This window comes from Camelina sativa, chromosome 9, assembly GCF_030686135.1.
Source record: "Camelina sativa cultivar CO46 ecotype springtype chromosome 9, ASM3068613v1".
NCBI lineage: Eukaryota > Viridiplantae > Streptophyta > Magnoliopsida > Brassicales > Brassicaceae > Camelina > Camelina sativa.
This window is the reverse complement of record NC_141888.1, coordinates 9,060,496-9,079,496: the sequence shown is the minus strand read 5'-3', so window position 1 is coordinate 9,079,496 and position 19,001 is coordinate 9,060,496. Positions and strand designations below refer to the sequence as shown.

At 39.0% G+C, this 19,001-nt stretch overlaps 5 protein-coding genes across 7 annotated transcripts; 1 reads left to right on the top strand and 4 right to left on the bottom strand.

Annotated features, from left to right (window-relative positions):
• Window positions 1-402: 402 nt before the first annotated feature.
• Window positions 403-2,027, top strand: LOC104710782 (uncharacterized). 2 transcript variants are annotated; one of them, XM_010427433.3, is made up of 2 exons: window positions 403-820; window positions 1,462-2,027. In XM_010427433.3, the coding sequence occupies exons 1-2, from the start codon at window positions 500-502 to the stop codon at window positions 1,981-1,983; spliced, it is 843 nt and encodes a 280-aa protein (XP_010425735.1). In that variant the 5' UTR covers window positions 403-499; the 3' UTR covers window positions 1,984-2,027. The 2 variants fall into 2 exon arrangements, with proteins under 2 accessions (XP_010425735.1, XP_087322591.1); XM_087466465.1 differs by having other exon boundaries at window positions 416-820; window positions 1,452-2,027.
• Window positions 1,870-7,175, bottom strand: LOC104710783 (alpha-glucan phosphorylase 1). Of its 2 annotated transcripts, XM_087466464.1 has the most exons (16): window positions 6,710-7,152; window positions 6,337-6,566; window positions 6,140-6,241; window positions 5,803-5,979; window positions 5,631-5,712; window positions 5,437-5,519; window positions 4,830-5,101; window positions 4,593-4,710; window positions 4,140-4,517; window positions 3,892-4,044; window positions 3,673-3,801; window positions 3,253-3,489; window positions 3,024-3,100; window positions 2,619-2,805; window positions 2,329-2,529; window positions 1,870-2,226 (listed from the first exon to the last, which is right to left on the bottom strand). In XM_087466464.1, exons 1-16 carry the CDS (start codon window positions 6,948-6,950, stop codon window positions 2,110-2,112), a joined length of 2,784 nt encoding a protein of 927 aa, XP_087322590.1. In that variant the 5' UTR covers window positions 6,951-7,152; the 3' UTR covers window positions 1,870-2,109. The 2 variants fall into 2 exon arrangements, with proteins under 2 accessions (XP_087322590.1, XP_010425737.2); XM_010427435.3 differs by having other exon boundaries at window positions 5,437-5,712; window positions 6,710-7,175.
• Window positions 7,176-7,409: 234 nt separating this feature from the next.
• LOC104710781 (BAG family molecular chaperone regulator 8, chloroplastic-like) lies at window positions 7,410-9,880 on the bottom strand. Its single transcript, XM_010427432.3, has 2 exons — window positions 9,015-9,880; window positions 7,410-8,926 (listed from the first exon to the last, which is right to left on the bottom strand). The coding sequence occupies exons 1-2, from the start codon at window positions 9,603-9,605 to the stop codon at window positions 7,751-7,753; spliced, it is 1,767 nt and encodes a 588-aa protein (XP_010425734.1). The 5' UTR covers window positions 9,606-9,880; the 3' UTR covers window positions 7,410-7,750.
• A 5,319-nt stretch (window positions 9,881-15,199) lies between these two features.
• On the bottom strand, window positions 15,200-16,683 carry LOC147937942 (uncharacterized). The gene is made up of 2 exons (XM_087465366.1): window positions 15,534-16,683; window positions 15,200-15,243 (listed from the first exon to the last, which is right to left on the bottom strand). Exons 1-2 carry the CDS (start codon window positions 16,681-16,683, stop codon window positions 15,200-15,202), a joined length of 1,194 nt encoding a protein of 397 aa, XP_087321492.1.
• A 983-nt stretch (window positions 16,684-17,666) lies between these two features.
• Window positions 17,667-18,935, bottom strand: LOC104710780 (uncharacterized). Its single transcript, XM_010427431.3, has one exon. It carries the CDS (start codon window positions 18,537-18,539, stop codon window positions 17,853-17,855), a length of 687 nt encoding a protein of 228 aa, XP_010425733.1. The 5' UTR covers window positions 18,540-18,935; the 3' UTR covers window positions 17,667-17,852.
• Between the last annotated feature and the right edge of the window lie 66 nt (window positions 18,936-19,001).

Below are 19,001 nucleotides of genomic sequence, written 5' to 3'. Positions count from 1 at the left end.
AATACAAGATTGAAACTTTAGAATGATTTGATTTGATTTGATTTGTAGATGTGTATAGTTGTGACATTTTTTTTCCCTGTATTTTTTCCACTTTATTATAGTGTTCAAGACATGAAACAGAAGTAAAAACCGGGTTTTTGTTAGTCTGAAACTATCCTCGAGCTCAGTCTCAATTCTTTGATTCAACTACTTCTTCTTGTAGATTGTATGAGGTGTGTTCCACCTTCATGTCTGACACACAGAATCAATCCAACTTAATTGATCCAAGTGAAATTGATATTATTTTACTGGTCCAATTAAACCAAAAGGACAGATTTTTCGATCTAACCGGTCCGGTCTGTCTGGTCTTTTGTCCGGTTTCGGTAGAATTGTACGAAAGAACAAAAATCCCTTTTCTGGACCACTTGGAATTTGGAAATGAAGGAAGAAAAGGAAGAAAAGATGAAAACTTTAATCTTGGTGGAGCAAAAAAAAATCAAAATTTTCATTCAATTTTTTTATGGGTTACAACAGCCAGTGGCAACAACCGCCGGCACCGGAAATGAATCAGTTGACGGCGGTTGATGCGTATTACGATTCCTATTATGGTTACTACGCAAATCCAGACCCTAATCAGCAAACCCATGGTGAATCCTTAGCTTTTGCAATTCCACCACCGCCTGGAGTTGTTGATCCTACGGCGGCTACGATTGCCACTACCACGTCGGATGTGACTGTAGATACGACGCCGTGTTACACATTGGATTCGAATACTCAGAACTGGACTTGGCGAGAGGCTGTTCATATGTATGGCACCGATCCCCTTGCGATAACAGGACCTGTAAGTTGTTTTGATGAGGGCAAAGTTATGACATTTTTTCTCCTTTAACTTGGGGTCAAGCTGATGATGTCTTTAGTGATTCGTTAGGATCTGTGGATGATAAAGTTAGTTAGGTCCTTGTCATTCAAAAAAAAAAAAAAAAAAAAAAAAGTTAGGTCCTTTGCAACAAGTTCTTGATGCATTAGGTGAATTTCAGTTTCAACCATGTTACTCTGTTTTCCTCAGACATCAAAAGGTTTGATTATCTTGTGATTGTTGTTTGTGCAAATCTCAATGTGAAGATGATGTCTTTTATGTATGGCTTACTGATTCATTGTGATCTGTGTATAAAGTCTAAGATGATGTATGTGTGTGTGTTATTACTTGTACCATTAGTGAATTTCAGTTTGACAATGTTGCTTTGTGATTGATCTCTTGAGATTGATCTATTTGCTCCTCTTGGGGATGTGCAAAGGATCTGGTTATGCTTCAAACTTGTTCTAGAAAGGGAAAAATCGTGTAAATTAGGGTCACAGAACAACAAATTCTAGGATCTGAAGAAATAAATTTTGTTTGTTTATGCACTATATTTACTACCTTCCTGGTGTGCTGAATTTGATATTTGATATTTTCTTGTACTTTTGAATTTGAGGATGAATCAGGATCCCACAGGGCAACCTCATAGCATATACCCGCCAGATATCTCTTGGACCGGCTACGTAGTTCAAGCTCAACTTCCCGGAGTGAAGAAACCGTCAAAGAAGGGAAAAGTTGTTCAATCTGCTTACTGTGAAGTTTGTAAAGTTCACTGTAACGGTCCGAGTGTGTTCGAGCAACACATATTGGGGAAGAAACACCTTAAGAACTTGGAGAAGTTAAAAACATGCTTAGCGTCATCTAACACGGCTTCTTCTTTGTCTGGACCAACCATTGCAGCCCCTTTGATAGGACCACAAGAGAATCCGTGTAAGAGCAAGGCTAGGAAGAAAGGTGCCGAATCAACACTAGAAGATCTAGAGACAAAGAGACGGAGAGTCGTTGAATGTGGGGTTTCAAATGAGTCAGTTAGATTGTGTAGAATATGCAACGTGGTTTGTAATAGCGAGAAGGTTTACAACAATCATTTAGCCGGTCAGAAGCATGCCGCTAAGGCAGCGAAGGCCCCTGTAAATACAGACTCTTGAATCTTATTTCTTACATTCAATTGTATTGCATCATTACATGATTATCTCCTTATTACTTTGATACACTTACAAACTTGGGAAGGTACAAAACAGTTTATTAACGTAGACTGGTGGTGGTCTCAAGCCTCATGGAAGTTCAACTTGCTTGATGTTCCATATGTCTTTCGCGTATTCGTGGATTGTCCGGTCACTGCTAAACTTGAATGAACCTGCTGTGTTCAGGATTGACATTCTCGTCCATCTCTGTAATCATAAATAGCAATTTTTAAGGTCTAGATCGTTGAGGAAGTTTTGTACTGAGTCAACATAATGCTTGATGATCAATGAAAATGCATTACTGCTTACTTTCTGGTCTCGGTATGCCTCATCGACTTTTTCTTGGCACTCAATGTAACTAGGAAAGTCTTTGCCAACGAGGAAGTAATCCGCTCGTCCAAAGCCTTCATTTCCTTCCAGAGAGCCAATTAGTTCGTCGTAGGTGTTTGAGCCAAACACACCGCTTCTAACGAACTTCTTGACTTCTTCAAAAGTAGGATCCGGAACAAACTGAAATGCGAAGAGAAAGCAGATCAAAATCAAGTTCTGTTTGATGCTAAAACAGAAGCGTGACAAGGTTAACACTTCAAATCGTATACCTTTCCCTCTGCTCTCTCCTTCCTGAGATTCACAATCTCATCAGCTTTGGCACCAAAGAGGAAGAAATTTTCTTCTCCAACTTCTTCTCTAATCTCGACGTTTGCCCCATCTAAAGTTCCAATCAAAATGCAACCGTTCATCGAAAATTTCATGTTGCTTGTCCCACTAGCTTCCATCCCAGCGGTACTGCAGAGAGAAAAATAGCACAGTACCATTGATTATAACTTTTTCTAAATTTCACTGAAACACATTGTTCTTTGTGCCAGGATTTGTTCCTACAGTTCTCATGAAAAACAGAGATACTAGCCCAAGCTCCTGGTTTACCTAACTCAATTTCAGTGTTTCAGCCTAATGGAGTTGTGACCAAATCCTATAAAAGGTGACTAAGCCAAAGCAGTTGTTACCTGATGTGCTGAGAAAGCTCACTTGCTGGAATAAGCAATTCAGCAACACTGACATTGTAATCAGGAACAAAGATAACCTACAAGGTAGTTAACACTTCTGATTAGTGGTTCTAATATAGGTACCATCTTCCGCAAGACGCTTAAACCAGACTTCATGGAGGATTATCTTGGTTGTCTGCTCTACGCTTGAGAATATGATTAATACAAGTAGGTAAGAAAAGTCACGTACCTTAAGCAGGTCACCTATTTCTGGATCATGGTTAATTGTAGATGCAACATCTGTGATGAATTTCACAATTCTTTTAGCTTGTACATATGTGGCAAATGCTTTTCCCCCAAATATGCAAACTCTTGGAACAAATGCCTTCTCCCTCTCACTAGCACTCATTTCCTTCATCTTTTTGTAGCGATAAACAATTCCCAAGATATTAAGCAGTTGTCGCTTGTACTCGTGAATACGTTTGATCTGCAAATAGTTTATAATGCAAAAAACAAAGAATTTACTATATGATGAGATCATAAGAAAGCTTCTCATATTTTCGATTTACAAATTTATTTGGATGTCGAAAAGACTGTTCACACCGAAAAGCAGCATCCAAACAAACAACTCATCAATCTATCAGTAAAAAAAAGATCCTTCGGAACTAACCTGAATGTCGAACATTGCATCCGGGCTGACAGTATATCCGGTTCTTTCTTTGATAAGTGATACAACCTTCAACTTGTTTTTCTTCTTTGCTGCTCTCCACTCAGATTGGAGATCTTCATTATCTGCAAACTGGAGAATACCAAACAATGATACGTATTGTCTTACTATAGAGATAACAGCACGTGAAACAACATTGAATCTGATAAAGCACATACATACCTTTCTTAGCTCTGCAAGCTTTTCGGTATGTAAGACCCAGTCTTCTGTGCCTATCCATTTAGTTATGATATCACTTAGATAAGGGTTGCAAAAAAGAATCCATCTCCTTGGTGTTACTCCATTGGTTTTATTCTGAAATTTTTCTGGCCACAACTGCCAAAATGATAGAATATTCAAAGATGAGAGCTACGTTCTTCCAGGTTCACTATTTTATAGCATTTCAACGGTTCACTAATTAGAATTTTTACCTGAACGAAATCATTAAAAACATCCTGCTTCACTATTTCACTGTGTATCTCTGCAACTCCGTTTACAGCATGACCACCTACGACAGCAAGGTTGGCCATACGGACCATCCCTGGTGGTTTTACTTTCGGTTCTGGGATAACTTCCTCTTCCACCACAGCAGTTTTATCCTCTTCTTGTTCCTTTTCCACGCTAGTTTGAGCATCTTCGAGCTCGTCTATGGTGTCTTTTGCGGTAACTGGTAAGATCTCCGGCTTCACAATCACATCCGCAAAGGCAGAAGGCAACTCGACGTTTTCTAAGATCCTCATTGCTTTCAGTTTCTCTTCGAGTAAGTCCGGATCCGCAGTGCCATATTCAGAGACAATTGTGCGAACTAGCTGTACATGAAACTGCAAATTAGATCACATATGAGAGAAAAAATAGAAGAGACATTTGATGTGTTCAGGGATGACCTCCTCATCAATCTTTTCTATAATCTCTACATGACGAGGAAGCAATTTCTCCATAAGTTCTAAGCTCCACTTCTCCAGTGCCTCAGGCAAGACTGTATGGTTTGTGTATGCCACAGTCCTAGAAACATTATTAACTTTTCAAAAACACGTAGCAGTTTTTAAACATGTAATTATCTTTATTATGGGACGAGAAAGAACAAATAAGCACAATAGACTAAAAGACTTTTTAAGAAGTACCTTTGTGTGATTTTCCAAGCGTCTTCCCAGCTTAGTCCTTTCAAATCCATTAGAATCCTCATTAGCTCAGGAATGCATAGGGTAGGGTGAGTGTCATTCATCTGCACTGCAACCTTCTCTGGGAATTCTTCCCAGTTGACATTTCCTCCAGATCTTGTCTCAAAACGTGTTACGATATCTTGGAGCGAGGCTGAGCACAGCGTGTATTGTTGCTTCAGACGAAGAGTTTTTCCTTCAAGTGACTCATCTCCAGGGTAAAGCACGTAACAAATCTAATTTCATTAGGAAACACAGGAAAAAAACAATTATTTTCAGCAAGTACACATCAAAAAGCTCGTTGTTATATAAACAAGTGCAAGTGATGCGAGACTGAATCTCCATCTAATAACATATTGATGCTAGTTCTCCCTCAATTTGTAATATATATGCACTAACCGAGTAACCAGAAAGGCTTTTGTAAACAGATCATGGTCAAATTTATTAGAAGTGAAAAGTGCTAGGTATGAAAACACAAATGTGAAAGCAACTTTAAATGAAACTTAATGCATCTACCGACAGTTTTTTTATTACTTCTACGCAATGATGTTGGTGCTGCTTAAATACAGACCTTTTCAGCATTGAATAGAGCTTCTGCTGCTTCAGTATGCTTTCCAGAGTTGTATGATGATAAATCAAAATCTTCTGAAGGAGCTTTTGTTGACCAAAGTCGCAGATTGATAGTAGTGTTAGTTTTATAACCAGGTATAGGAACATCATAAGCAACAGCAACTATGTCTTCTCCACCAATCCACCGTTTCTTACCATCTGATCCAAAAACCACCTTTCCATAGAACTTAATAGGATATGAGACATCGTTTCTGACTACTTCCCAAGGATTGCTCAGCTGAAAGAAACAGGTAAGTCAATAAATATTTCCACTTCTCAGCATTGTTTCCAGGGAGTACAAATTAGGAAAAGAGTTAGAGAAGGAGACCTCAAGCCAATCTTCTGCAGCTTCCTCCTGTCCATCTTTTGTGATTCTCTGCTTGAACAAGCCATACTTGTATCTAAGCCCATAACCCCAAGCCGGATAATTCAAAGTTGCCATGGAATCCAAAAAGCACGACGCAAGTCTCCCAAGTCCACCATTACCAAGTGCAGGATCTGGCTCCTACCATTTGGAAGTCAAAGATTAAGCATCTCAGCACAAATAAAGAAGATAAAGGCTATGTGAAACCAAGCAACAAATCCACAAAAACATAAAGCTCTTAGACTTTTGTAGTAAATCATCGATCCTTGAGAAGATCAATCTACAATAATCAACAACTCACCTGACTAGCTACACTTTCCAAATCAAAACCAAGCCTCTTCAAAGCGTCACCATAAGCGCTATTAAGCCCAAGGTTACCCACTGCATTCGACAAGGCTCTACCCTACAATGTGAGAAATAGTCAGGTAATATAACCAAACACAAGATCACTAATAAGAGTCTCAAACACACAAGAAAGAATAAGTCAAAAGCAGAAACCTGCAAAAACTCCATTGATAGATAATAAGCCTGTTTCACATTCACCCTATTGTAATACTCATAAGTAGCATTCCAATTCATGATCAGAGCGTCTCTAACACTCTGCGCAGTCGCAAAGAACGCCTTAGGTAACTCAAACCTCTCCGGAGAAAACAACGGCGTGAACTCTGCGTGGTACTTGATACTCGAAGCTACGGAAGCAGCATCTGGAGCAAACGGATTCATCACTTCTGAAAAAAATTCAATCAAACGCGAACATGGAATACGACGAATCAGTAAACTTCACCAACCCCAACATTTTCACTACAAAATCCAAATTCCATACCCTAAATTCTTAAACTAGAAACAAGTAATTCGGAGGAGAGAAAACGACCTTGTTCGGAATCGATAACTGCATCAGCCACCTTCTCCTTAGGCTCGCTAGAGATAGATTTAACCACTAACGGAAACCTTCTCTTTAACGACGGTCGCCAGTTTCTGCTTCTCGCCGGAAACATCCTCGTCTTCCATCTTCCGTTGTCAGCACAACGACGAGCAACGAGGCTAGATAAGGAATTACATTGTACCAAAATCTCAGCTCCGGCCGGTACACCGGAGATTCGCATCGTATCCATCGATCTCTGAGCTTAGTGGTGGAGTAGAGAACACTTGAGAGAGCTCTGAGCTTTTGTTTTTTTTTCAGTTTCACTTCACGAGGCAAAATCTTATCAGTGAGAGTGATCAAGCTATAAACAAGTGATCTGTGACTGACTACGCCACGTGACATTGATATCCACGTGTCGTTGTTTTGTTGGATGCTGAGACTGTACTATCCGTGAAAAATCACCTCCTTTCTCAGTGGGTTTCGTTTAGTAGTAGAGGAGGAAGGAGATATTTCTGGGAGAAAGGGACCTGAGAAGTAATGTGCACCGTACACGTGTCAGGTTTCTTCATCGTCAATTTAGTGCGACTCCTTTCTTTTGGGGTTAATAATAACAACATACTCAAATAGTTTTGTGCACGTGAAAGAAATTACAATATTACTTTGTACTGAATGGATTTATTGGATACAGTACACTCGACTCGAGCAGTAATAATGCAACAATCAAAAACTTCTTATTGAGTTACAAACACAAAAAAAGAAAAAAAGATTACACTCCAATTGATCTACCTAATCAAGCTGAGGAGACCATTCACTCAAAGAATAACATTTGTCTATGACAAAAGGGTCGACTCGAAAATGGCAAAGAGAGTACAGAAAGACGCAAGTGGAATGAGCAAACACTCACAATGCAGTTATGTTACAACTAAAAAAAAAGGTTATCTCATAGAGTTTCTTCTAGAACATAGCAAAATGCAGGTTTTTGGAACTAAACTAGTCATAACAAACGAAGTTATCGCTTTGGAGGACTTTGATTCTTTCATGCCCCACTGGTCAAGGCTCCATTTTTAGTGGCAATGGTGGAGAGAACATTAAGCTTCCTTTTTGAACCTGGATTTCCCTCTCTTGTTTGTTATTTCCTTGGTGGTTCACGTTTCTTGTAACTCCGTCACTGCCCTCTGAAGAAGAGACTTCATTATCAGAATCAGTTTCTTCTTCTTCTTCTTCTTCTTCTTCTTCTTCTTCTTCTTCATCATCATCTTCAAAGCTCTCGTTTTCTTTGGGAACATATTTGATTTCCTCAACCTCATTCACATTCCCTTTCTCTTTTCCATTTCCATCGTTTGATCCGCTTGTCGAGTCACCTTCCTCGCTTACGCTTGAATCTGGCGTATCTCCATAAACCTTATACACGTTCCCATTCTCATCAAAGCTCACAGTTTTCACCACTGGGATTGTTTTTCCTCCACTTCCTTTCACCAAAACCCTGTTCCCAGTTTTCGAACTATGCCTCTTTCCATCATCCCTGAACATAACGAGGGTTTCCTCTCCATCATCAACTGAATCATCATCCTCTGCACTTGAAGTTAGGTCATCTGTATCTCCATAAACCTTACATACATTCCCATTTCCATCAACGCTCACAGCTTTCACCACCGGGGCTGTTTTCGCTCCACTTCCTTTCACTGAAACCCCATTCCTAGTTTTCAAACTATGACCCCTTCCATTATCCCTGGACATCACGAGGGTTTCCCCGTCACCATCAACTGAATCATCCTCAGCACTCGAAGTTAAATCATGCGTATTTCCATATACCTGATACACATTCCTGTTCTTGTCCAATACAACAAATGTCCTACCCGAAGGCTTCACTACATTGCCTTTTATCACAGCCCCGGTTCTAGAGTTAGAGCTACCAATCTTCCTCTTATCAATACAACTCACTGGAACTTCTTCACTATCATCAGTCATGTCTGCATTGCTATCTTCATCCTCACTAGAAGTAACAAAGACTTTCCCCATTCCGTTCCTTGATTTCTCTATCCTTCTGTTTACTGCTACACCCTGAGGCTTTTTGCCATTAAGTTGACTGCGGCCACTCACAGTTATTGAAGACTTAGCAACAAAATCACTCCTTTTAACAGCACAATCATCAACATACTGCAAAAACCTCACCAAATCTCTGCTCAATGATCTCTTACTACTTCGTATCATTGGATCAATCCTACCCTAATAGAGAGACAATGATACTAAATCAAAGATCTGAAAAAGAAAAAAAAAACTTAATAAACAGAAGGATTCACAAAGTGTTTAATACCTGAATCGACTCAAGTTGAAGAAGCAAGTCAGTAGCTTTCCGAGAAACTGCTCTAAAAGGAAAAATGGGTTTCCCTGAAACAGAAGACTTGAGGGACAAGAAGCTAGATTTGATCGTCGCAAGCTCCTTGAGTTGCCTAAAGGATATGGATCTGTGAACGAGGTAAGACCGGAAATGGGTTTGGATGACACGCGCCGCCGAATCTCTAAGCGTAGAGTGTCGATCTCGACGACGTTGGTCATAGCAAGATGAAAACTTGTTGAGCGACGATTCAAGATCATCGATTTTGCGGAGAAGACAAGACAGAACAACTTGGTCGTATTCTCGTGGAACATTCTTCTGCTGGCGCAAAACACCGTGCTGACCTCTAACGACATTGATGTTTTGACACGAGGCTTCGCATGAGCATTGTGTTTCTTGTTGCTGCTGATTTCGGAGGTAAGTAGCTACGAGATGAATAAGATTATCTTCCGGCGGCGGCGGAGAAGGGTGGTTGATATGAGTGCAGCAGTGTGATGATGTGACGAATAGAGGGATGTTATTGTGGTGGTTTTGGTGGCGTACGCATCCGTGGTGGTGGTGAGATGCCATAGAATCGGCGGCGGAGTCTACTACTAGATCAAGGTGTATTAAATGGCTTTTGACCAAATCGGTCCCGTGAATGAGAGAAACCTTTTTAGAAGATCAAGACTGAGAAACGTCACGTAGTGCCTTTGAGTTATTATGATCCCGCACGCATTTCATCTTATGGACGACTGGTCGAACCAAACCGGATGGGATTTGCACGAGGTTCTTAATTTGTTCCACTTGAGTTTTGCAGATCTTGCATTTTAAGGTATTAAACACTTTTTGACAGAATTGTTAGTGACATGACCGGGACAAAATTTTAAGTTATATTTATCAATTTTGTTTGTTTTGTTTAATGTTTAAGATTGTATAAATGTATTTTGATTGTTAATTTTAAGATTGTATAACTTTATTTTGACTGTTTAAGATTATCTAATATTCAAAATAATGAAATGATGATGGCATAACATCTTTGTTTAATTTAATGTATTTCAGACTAAAATATTTTATAGACAACCCGTATAAAAAAATATCATATTAATGTAAACTCAAACCCTCTCTATCACACCAGCAAACATTTAAATTTTCTTTATGAAGTTTTTAATATTGTTTCCAAAATCTTAAACAAATCAAAGATTTCAGCATCAAACGTTTTTTCTATAAAAGATTATCTAATATTGAAATAATATTCATTAAGTCGTTTATAAAACTAAATAATGGGATTAATTTTGAGAAAATATTTTTAGGCTTGTTGAAGAAGCCTTATAGTGTAGATTATCTTTTGTTTGTTTTTTTCAAGCAGTTATTTGAATAGTAATTTTTTTTTCTTATTTTAGATTATTTTTAAAGATGTGTTTTTCTTTTTAAAATATAAAATAACTTTCTTTTGTAAATTTATGTAAATCCACATATAAATACTTAATAGATGTAAAAATATGTTTAAAATTAAACTCAAGTAATAAGGATCAATTTGTTTTAATTTATAAATAATAAATTACATCTCAATTTTAAAGGAAATACAAATGCTATTTTATTTTAAAACATTAATTTGGATTATTAATTTGAATTAAGAAGTTTGATTAGAAGTTATAGCAAAAACCAATATCACTTTTGGATGTTAAATAACAATACATGATAATACATGATAATATATGGCATTATGAAATACATAAAAACATATGACATCATGAAATCAAATACTGGAATTGATAACATAAAAAATAATTAAAGAGTATTTAGCAAAAATGACAAAATATACATGAAGATTGTTATCATTATTGTAATAGTGGTGATGTTGTTATTCGATGGCGAATTTAACTTCCAGTAAGCATCAAATCTCGTATACAAATTTTTATTTCATTATTATTGTTCATCTGAAAAATTAAATTTCAATTAATGTTAGTTTTTTTAACTTTTAAATTTAGAATTTTTTTTTTTTAAGAATATTACCTTTGTGAAGTAATCATCATCATCTTCCATTTGAAACTAATATCTACATCTATTCCATAAAATTTAGTAGCATGTACAACCTATTTTCCACAATTTGAATCAGAACGAATGTTTTTGTTTGGTATGGTTGAGAACAAACAAATATTAAAAAAAAAAATACTAAATGTATATTTTGTTAATTGCCGTAGATTTTACACAATTTATTAACATTTTTGTAAAATGTATTTTTCTAAAGGGAAAAAGGGCAAAAATACGGATGTTGTATTTCTAAAGGGCAAAATGAATTTCTAAATGTTAAATTTTTCTAAAATTAAAAAAAAAAAAGGGTAAAAACTGTATTTAGACCGATGATCCGAGCTGATCGCTGAACCGACCCGGTGGAAGATGCTGATCTTTGTCTTTGAGTCGGGTGATTTTGGAAATCAGATCACAATTTCGATCCGAGACAAAACACGCGGGCCCTATTTCTATTTTTTTTAATAAAAAAAAAGATTCAGAAAAACAACCGCCTTTTTATTTTCTCTTTTCCAATTTCCAGAAAAATTATGAATTTTGAGATTGGCTCCAGCAACGGGAAGTGAAGAGTATATGATCATCGGTCTCGTTCTCAAATAAATCTGTCTCTCTGTCGTAACACTTAAGCGTAATCTGTCAAATCCTCAGAAAAGAATCACTGGCGAAAGAATTGGCAGAGAAAGCTACAGAAGCTTTTTTTTTATGATGACTTCGATCAATTTTGCTGTTGAACTGTACTCCAAAGCCATTGACTTGGATCCCAATTGTGTTGCCTTCTTAGCTGTTCTTGCTCAAGCCTGCACATCAAATTCGATAACTTAATTGTAAAAGGATGATACTTTAGTAGATGACACTCTTCTTCTCGAACTGTTGAAGTAGAGGCCTTTTTATATGAAATTTTACTTTTCTTTCTCTAATGTTTTTTCATATATATATAGTTAATGCAGGAATGGTGTAGAATTGGATATCAAACTGCCTTGACTTTATTAATCTGCTGTTAAACAGCTATTATACATGACTCGATTAGGGTTTACACAGAACACATACAACCGACTAAGACGTGATAAATACGTAACAAGCCCATAATTACTAAGCCCATCGATACATATGATATATACCCCAATACTCCCCCTCACGTTGGAGCATGAAGATCCTGAATGCCCAACTTGGATACTATATACTCAAACTGATAATGACCAAGAGCTTTTGTAAAAATGTCCGCGAGCTGTTCATTTGTACGCACATGATGAGTAGAAAGAGTACCATTGAGAACCGCATCACGAACAGCATGACAATCATTTTCAATATGTTTAGTTCGTTCATGAAAAACGGGGTTGGAGGCAATATGCAGAGCAGCTTGGTTATCACTATAGAGATGAGCGGGAGAGCACTGTTTGACACCCAATCCTGTCAATAGCTTGCGCAACCACATAATTTCTTTTAACGCAAAAGCCATTGACCGATATTCAGCTTCAGCTGAAGAGTGGGAAACAACATCTTGCTTCTTTGTTTTCCAAGCGATAGGTGAATCACCAAGTAAAACAACATAAGCATTAAGAGACCGACGCGTTAAAGGACAAGACGACCAATCCGAATCACAGTACACGTGAAGAGACAAATCTTGATCAGCTTTAAGAAGTATACCTTGACCCGGAGCACCCTTAAGAAAACAGACAACACGCAACGCAGCATTCCAATGAGCCTCTCGTGGTTCTTTCATGAACTGAGCTAAAACATGAACAGAGTAACTAAGCTCCGGACGAGTGTGAAGGAGATAGAGTAAACGACCAACCAGCCGACGATACGGTTTAGGATCAGTAAGAAGAGGACCATCATCGAGAGGAAGTTTGTGGTTTTGCTCAAGAGGAGTAATGGCAGGTCGCACAGCCGTAGTACCACTATCAGCAAGAAGATCCAAGGTGTACTTGCATTGAGACAAGAAAATCCCCTCCTTACCATGACTAACTTCAATACCAAGAAAGTATTTAAGCTTACCCAAATCTTTCATAGAGAAACAACGGCTGAGATATTCCTTGAATTTTTGAATCATGTATCCATTGTTACCAGTAATGATAAGATCGTCAACATATACAAGAACCCGTAACTCAATGTCCTTATGAGAGTAAATGAACAAAGAATAGTCATCATAGGATTCCACAAAACCAAACCGAAGAAGAGAATCCGATAACTTCTTGAACCAACACCGCGGAGCCTGTTTAAGGCCATAGATAGACTTGCGTAAACGACAAACTTTGCCAGGATGCAAATGACGGAAACCTGGGGGAAGTTTCATATACACTTCTTCTTCCAAATCACCATGAAGAAATGCATTGTTGACGTCCATTTGATAGACCTCCCAGTGATTAGCCGCAACAAGACGAAGCAAAGTACGAACCGTAGTCATGCGGACAACAGGAGCAAACGTTTCATTGTAATCCTCCCCCTCAACTTGATTATTACCAAGAGCAACAAGACGGGCTTTGTAGCGTTCGATGGAACCATCGGAATGATACTTGGTCTTGTAAACCCACTGACTACCGAGAGCAACTTTTCCCGGAGGCAAATCACAAACATCCCAAGTACGTTTCACCTCAAGAGCATCAACCTCTTTGTGCATAGCATTGTTCCACACTTTGATCTGAACAGCCTCTTTAAAATGCTTAGGCTCGACATTGGTGGTGATGGCCGCCAAAAATGCTTTATGACGTGGTGAAAATTTTTTTTCGGAGATAAATTCAGTTAGAGGATAGAGCACAGTACCTGGATCCGATGACGAGGACTGGAGTGGAGAGTCGGAGAGAACGTGCAATGCGTCAGGTGTACATATCACGGAGTTGGTAACGTAATCTTTTAACCAAACAGGCGCATTCTTGGGTCTTGTACTCTGTCTAGGAGCAACTGGCTCAACAGTGGATACCACAGGCAGTAAATCAGTAGAAGGAGACAAGCCCTCTGTGTGCGAAGAGGACGAATCAACAAGACCATCTTGGTTAGCAGGTGGAGCGAGTGTAGGAACAACAGTCGTAGGGACGAGTGTTGGAACAGGAGAGAGAGCAGGCAAAGATGCAACAACACCATCTTGATCAACACTATCTTGAGCAGCATGAACGAACGAATCAACATTATTTGCATCAGAACTCCCCCTTACGATAGGAGACGAAGACAATGCCCAATCATCATCATGAGAGGTAGCAGGCGAGACAACAACCGGAGACGAAGAGGATGCTTGGTCATAAGGAAAAACATCTTCATTAAAGACCACATCACGAGAAATGATAAACTCATTACGTTCAAGATCATAGACTTTCCAACCTTTCTTACCAAATGGATAACCAACAAACATACACCGTCGACTACGTTCACCAAACTTGTCCTTATCACGAGACACACGATGAGTGTAACACGCCGATCCAAAAACACGAAGTTGATCATACACAGGTTTACAACCATGAAGAACCTCGTATGGAGTGCGACCACCAAGAACAGAGGAAGGAGTCCGATTGATCAAATAAGCAGACGTAAGAACAGCCTCGCCCCAAAATTTGAAAGGTAAATGTGCTTGGAACAACAACGCACGAGAAACATTGAGAATGTGTCTATGTTTGCGTTCTACACGTCCATTCTGTTGTGAAGTCCCGACACACGATGTTTGATGAATTATACCTTGCTCACGAAAATAGGCAGAAAGACACATAAATTCGGTACCATTATCACTACGGATCATTTTCACCGACTTGCCAAACTGTTTTTCTGTATAGGACAGAAAATTCTTTAAAACAACACGCACTTCGGACTTTTCGAGTAACAAATACGTCCACACAGCTCTTGAAAAGTCATCGACTATCGTCAAAAAATACACAGCACCACAAGAAGAAGGAACACGATATGGCCCCCAAACATCACAATGAATCAAGGAAAAACAATCACTGGTTTTATTAATACTTTCTGGAAAAGTTTCTCTTGTTTGTTTTGCCCGAAAACAAACATCACAAGAGTGAGAACTAACACACGTAGATGAATGAGAAAACATAGGTAAAAAGGAAAACACCGAATAACTTGGATGTCCTAAGCGCTTATGCCACAAGGCTTGATCAGAAGAGACTTTAACCTTATGTATCTTCGCAGTAGCAACATCCGTAAGATAGTACACCCCATCACGTTCTTCCCCAGTCCCAATCCGAGTTCTCGAAAAACGGTCCTGTAAGAAACAAATAGTATCAGTGAATGTTGCAAAACACTTCGTTTGTTTCACAATTTTTGAGACCGAGAGTAAGGTACAAGTTAAATCAGGAACATAAAGAACATTAGTCAACTTGACAGTGTCCGAAAGAGGAAGAACTCCCATGCTTGTGGCATTGGTTTTACTACCGTCAGCAAACCCCACAGAACGCGATGGAATAGGCACAATATCATGCAAAAGAGACATATTCCCGGTCATGTGATGAGACGCACCGGTGTCTAAAACAACATCGCCAAGTGCTAGCTTACCAGACAATTTGTCAGAAGATGGAGTGCCCGAGTTTTCTTCTATCATGCGAGCAAGCACCTTCATTTGATCCGGAGTAAAGTTTGAAAGCGCTGAAGGATTGGCACTGGTGGCATGAGCTGCAACAGCCTGCCCACGTCCACGACCCGAGACATTGGAACCAGAACCCTGGAAACCAGAACCGCGACCACCACGTCCACGTCCTCCAGAACCACGACCGTTACTATTACGTTCAGACCACCACTCCGGAAAACCAACGATCTGCCAACAATCCTTTTTCTCGTGACCAACACGACCACAATGAGAGCACGTTGTCCGAGACCGCACCAATGAAGAATCAGTTTGATTGGCACCATTAGACAACATCTCACTTTGATCACGACGAACAAGGAATCCTACAGCTTCGGTTTGCTGCTCACGAACCCGAACAGTAGACAAACGACGTTCTTCTCTGATGATCCGAGAGTACACTTCACCGAGAGAAGGCAAAGGATCCATTGAAATAATATTAGTGCAAATGCCTCCAAACCTAGATTCATCAAGTCCCAACACAAACTGATGTACTTTCTCTTCTTCACGTTCTTTAGCATGCTCAAGAGCAGCACCACAAACACACAAACCGCAAGTACAAGCTTTGATCAGTTTGTAAATACCATACTCTTCCCAGAGAGTACACAACCGCCCATAATAATCCAGAACGGTCTGCCCATCTTGACGACAAGAAGCAAGCTGAGCTTTGATTTGATGAATACGCACCTTGTTCCCCACAGAGAAACGTTCCTTCAAATCGACCCATAACTGATGAGCATCGGATATGAAGGTGACAGTAGACTTGACTTTTGGCTCAATACTGGTTCGAATCCACCCAACTATCATTGAATTCACGGTTTGCCAATTCTCAAAGTCAAGATCACTACTCACCGGCTTTGGAATCGTACCATTAATAAACCCTGTTTTGCGCTTAGCTTGAAGAGCATTCAACATCTCCGTTGCCCATTCGTTGTAATTGTCTCCGGTCAAAACGACAGCAGAGATCATGGAGCCAGGGTTGTCGGAGCTAGCAAGAGTGTACGGTGAGACCACCACAGACGCGGACTGAGACATCGCCGCTGCTGCACTTTTCGTAACAGAGGATTCTTCAGAATTGGACATGACTTCTCAAACGATGAGAGGAGGAATCCCAAAACTATCGAGAGAAACAACTATGAAACAAAGAGAGAGTTCGAAACTATCGAACAAAAGAAAAAGAAGAAGACAGCGGAAGAAAAAAATTAGGTCTGTTTATGAGATCTTAGCTCTGATACCATGTAGAATTGGATATCAAACTGCCTTGAATTTATTAATCTGCTGTTAAACAGCTTATATACATGACTCGATTAGGGTTTACACAGAACATATACAACCGACTAAGACGTGATAAATACGTAACAAGCCCATAATTACTAAGCCCATCGATACATATGATATATACCCCAATAAATGGAAACAAAACTGGTTAGTGTCTTAGCGAAGCTGACGTAAGAGATCAGAATCTAAACATTTAATAAAGAGTGACTCTGATTCAAAGTTTCATCTAAATTTTGAATGATGAAGTCGCTTTAAGGGTCAGTATCATCTAACATCGTTAAAGGAAGCTATCTTAGCAGAGCTTGAAAGTGTCACATTTGATCTTGGGTTTAAATTTATATTATTTTAGGTGAAAAAGTTTTTAAGTAATCTTTGAAACCCGACCAGACAATAATAAATCGACGAAACTCTAGTTTAATGCAGCTGAAGTGAAGGGCTTACATGGTTAGGAATTATGCATGACAAAGAGTCCTAAATGTAAATATATAATGACCCTGGTAAATTATAGATCAGAGTTATGTAAGTTGCTCTTGCAATATTTTGCAACTCTTACAGTATTTAAAACATTTTCCCCATAAATAACATCAGAGTTAAACATTAACCAAGGAGGTAGTCAATAAGACGAATTGAAGTGTATAAAATTTAATAATTGGCTCTCTCTTTTTTTTGCGCAAATCAAACAATTGGCTAAAGTTTGTAACTTTAATTTAACTTTTGAGTTATTATTATTATAGAACTTATTTTTGGTGTAAAACAGCTTTTTATACCAGAAACAGAAAGGACAGCTAGAGAATCAGAACACAGAAAACGACAGATGTAGGAAACTATGTGAAAGCAAGCGTGGCTTTGGTCATCGAGCCATATGTCCACAAAACATACACATTCCAAGAACACTCCAAACAAAACAAAACAAAATTAAAATGTAAAAAGACAAAAAATCAAATAAAATCCTAAAAAGAATTACGATAAAAACCCTACCACGACGGTGAGGTATACGGCGAACCAGACGACGAAGACGACTCACCATTTTTCTTGTTCTTACTGTTGGATTCATCACCACTAGGAGAAGTTTCAACATCTTTTAGTGAAACAGAGCATGCCTTTTCAGGCAGATCTTTCATTGGAGACAATGTTGGTGTTGAATCTTCATCGGTTATATCGTCGTCGTCTTCATCATCTTCAAGCCGTGACGGTGAAGACTGAGGTGTTTCAAACGGTGTGGTTTGTTTACTTGTAGCTTCGTTTGAGTAAATTGGGTTTGATATGTAGATGAAGTTATCAACAGAAGAAGCCGTGGTTTCTTGAATCAGATCAAGAGAAGCTTGTAAAGATGGTTCATGGTGAAAATGGGTTTTGTTTGGAGTTTGAAGAACGCCTGTGTAGAGAGGATTGGATAAAGAATCGATGTTAGATGATGGTGACGGTGAAGGTTCGTTACTTGTGGTGGAGATGACTTGGTTGAGAGTTGTGGTGGTTGTTGCGCCGGCGGCGGTGGAGACCGTCGTAGTGATGGGGAGGCTGAGAGAGTTGTGGCGACGGCGGCGGAGTAAGAGAGAGCAGTAGAGTTCAGCTAGAAGTACTAATACTAAGCTTAAAACCATGACTAAGCTTACTACCATGACCATTGTAGCTGCCATTATCACCTTCGAGGAGCTGTTCATCTTTTAACTCTCTGTGATGTGTGAACAAGAACATAGAGGAGGAGGAGGAGAAGAGTAGTTTGGTTGTAAGAAGCAGCTTTTGTTTTTTGGCGGGAAAAAAGTGGTGCTATTTTCAGTGTGTGTAGTGGACCTGTTGCAGAGAGAGAAGGATTGGGTACGAGGAACACGAGGTGCTCTGTTTTACGAGCTTGTGAAAGTGATAAAAGCAAAAAAGAAAACAAATTTGCCCATTTGAAGAGGAGGGTCACTGTAACTTGACAAGGTTAAAGATTCTCTCTGACTATGTTGCATACTTGCATTAACCAAGAAGCTCAAGAAGTTACTTGATTTGCTTGAGAAGAAAGTAATCATCTCTTTCTTGACAAGTATTTAAGATCCTTCCAAAGAAAAAAGACATGGCACATTTTTGTTTTTCTGTTTCCTAATCATATATATAAAAGTAGAGTTTCAGTCTCTCCTTAT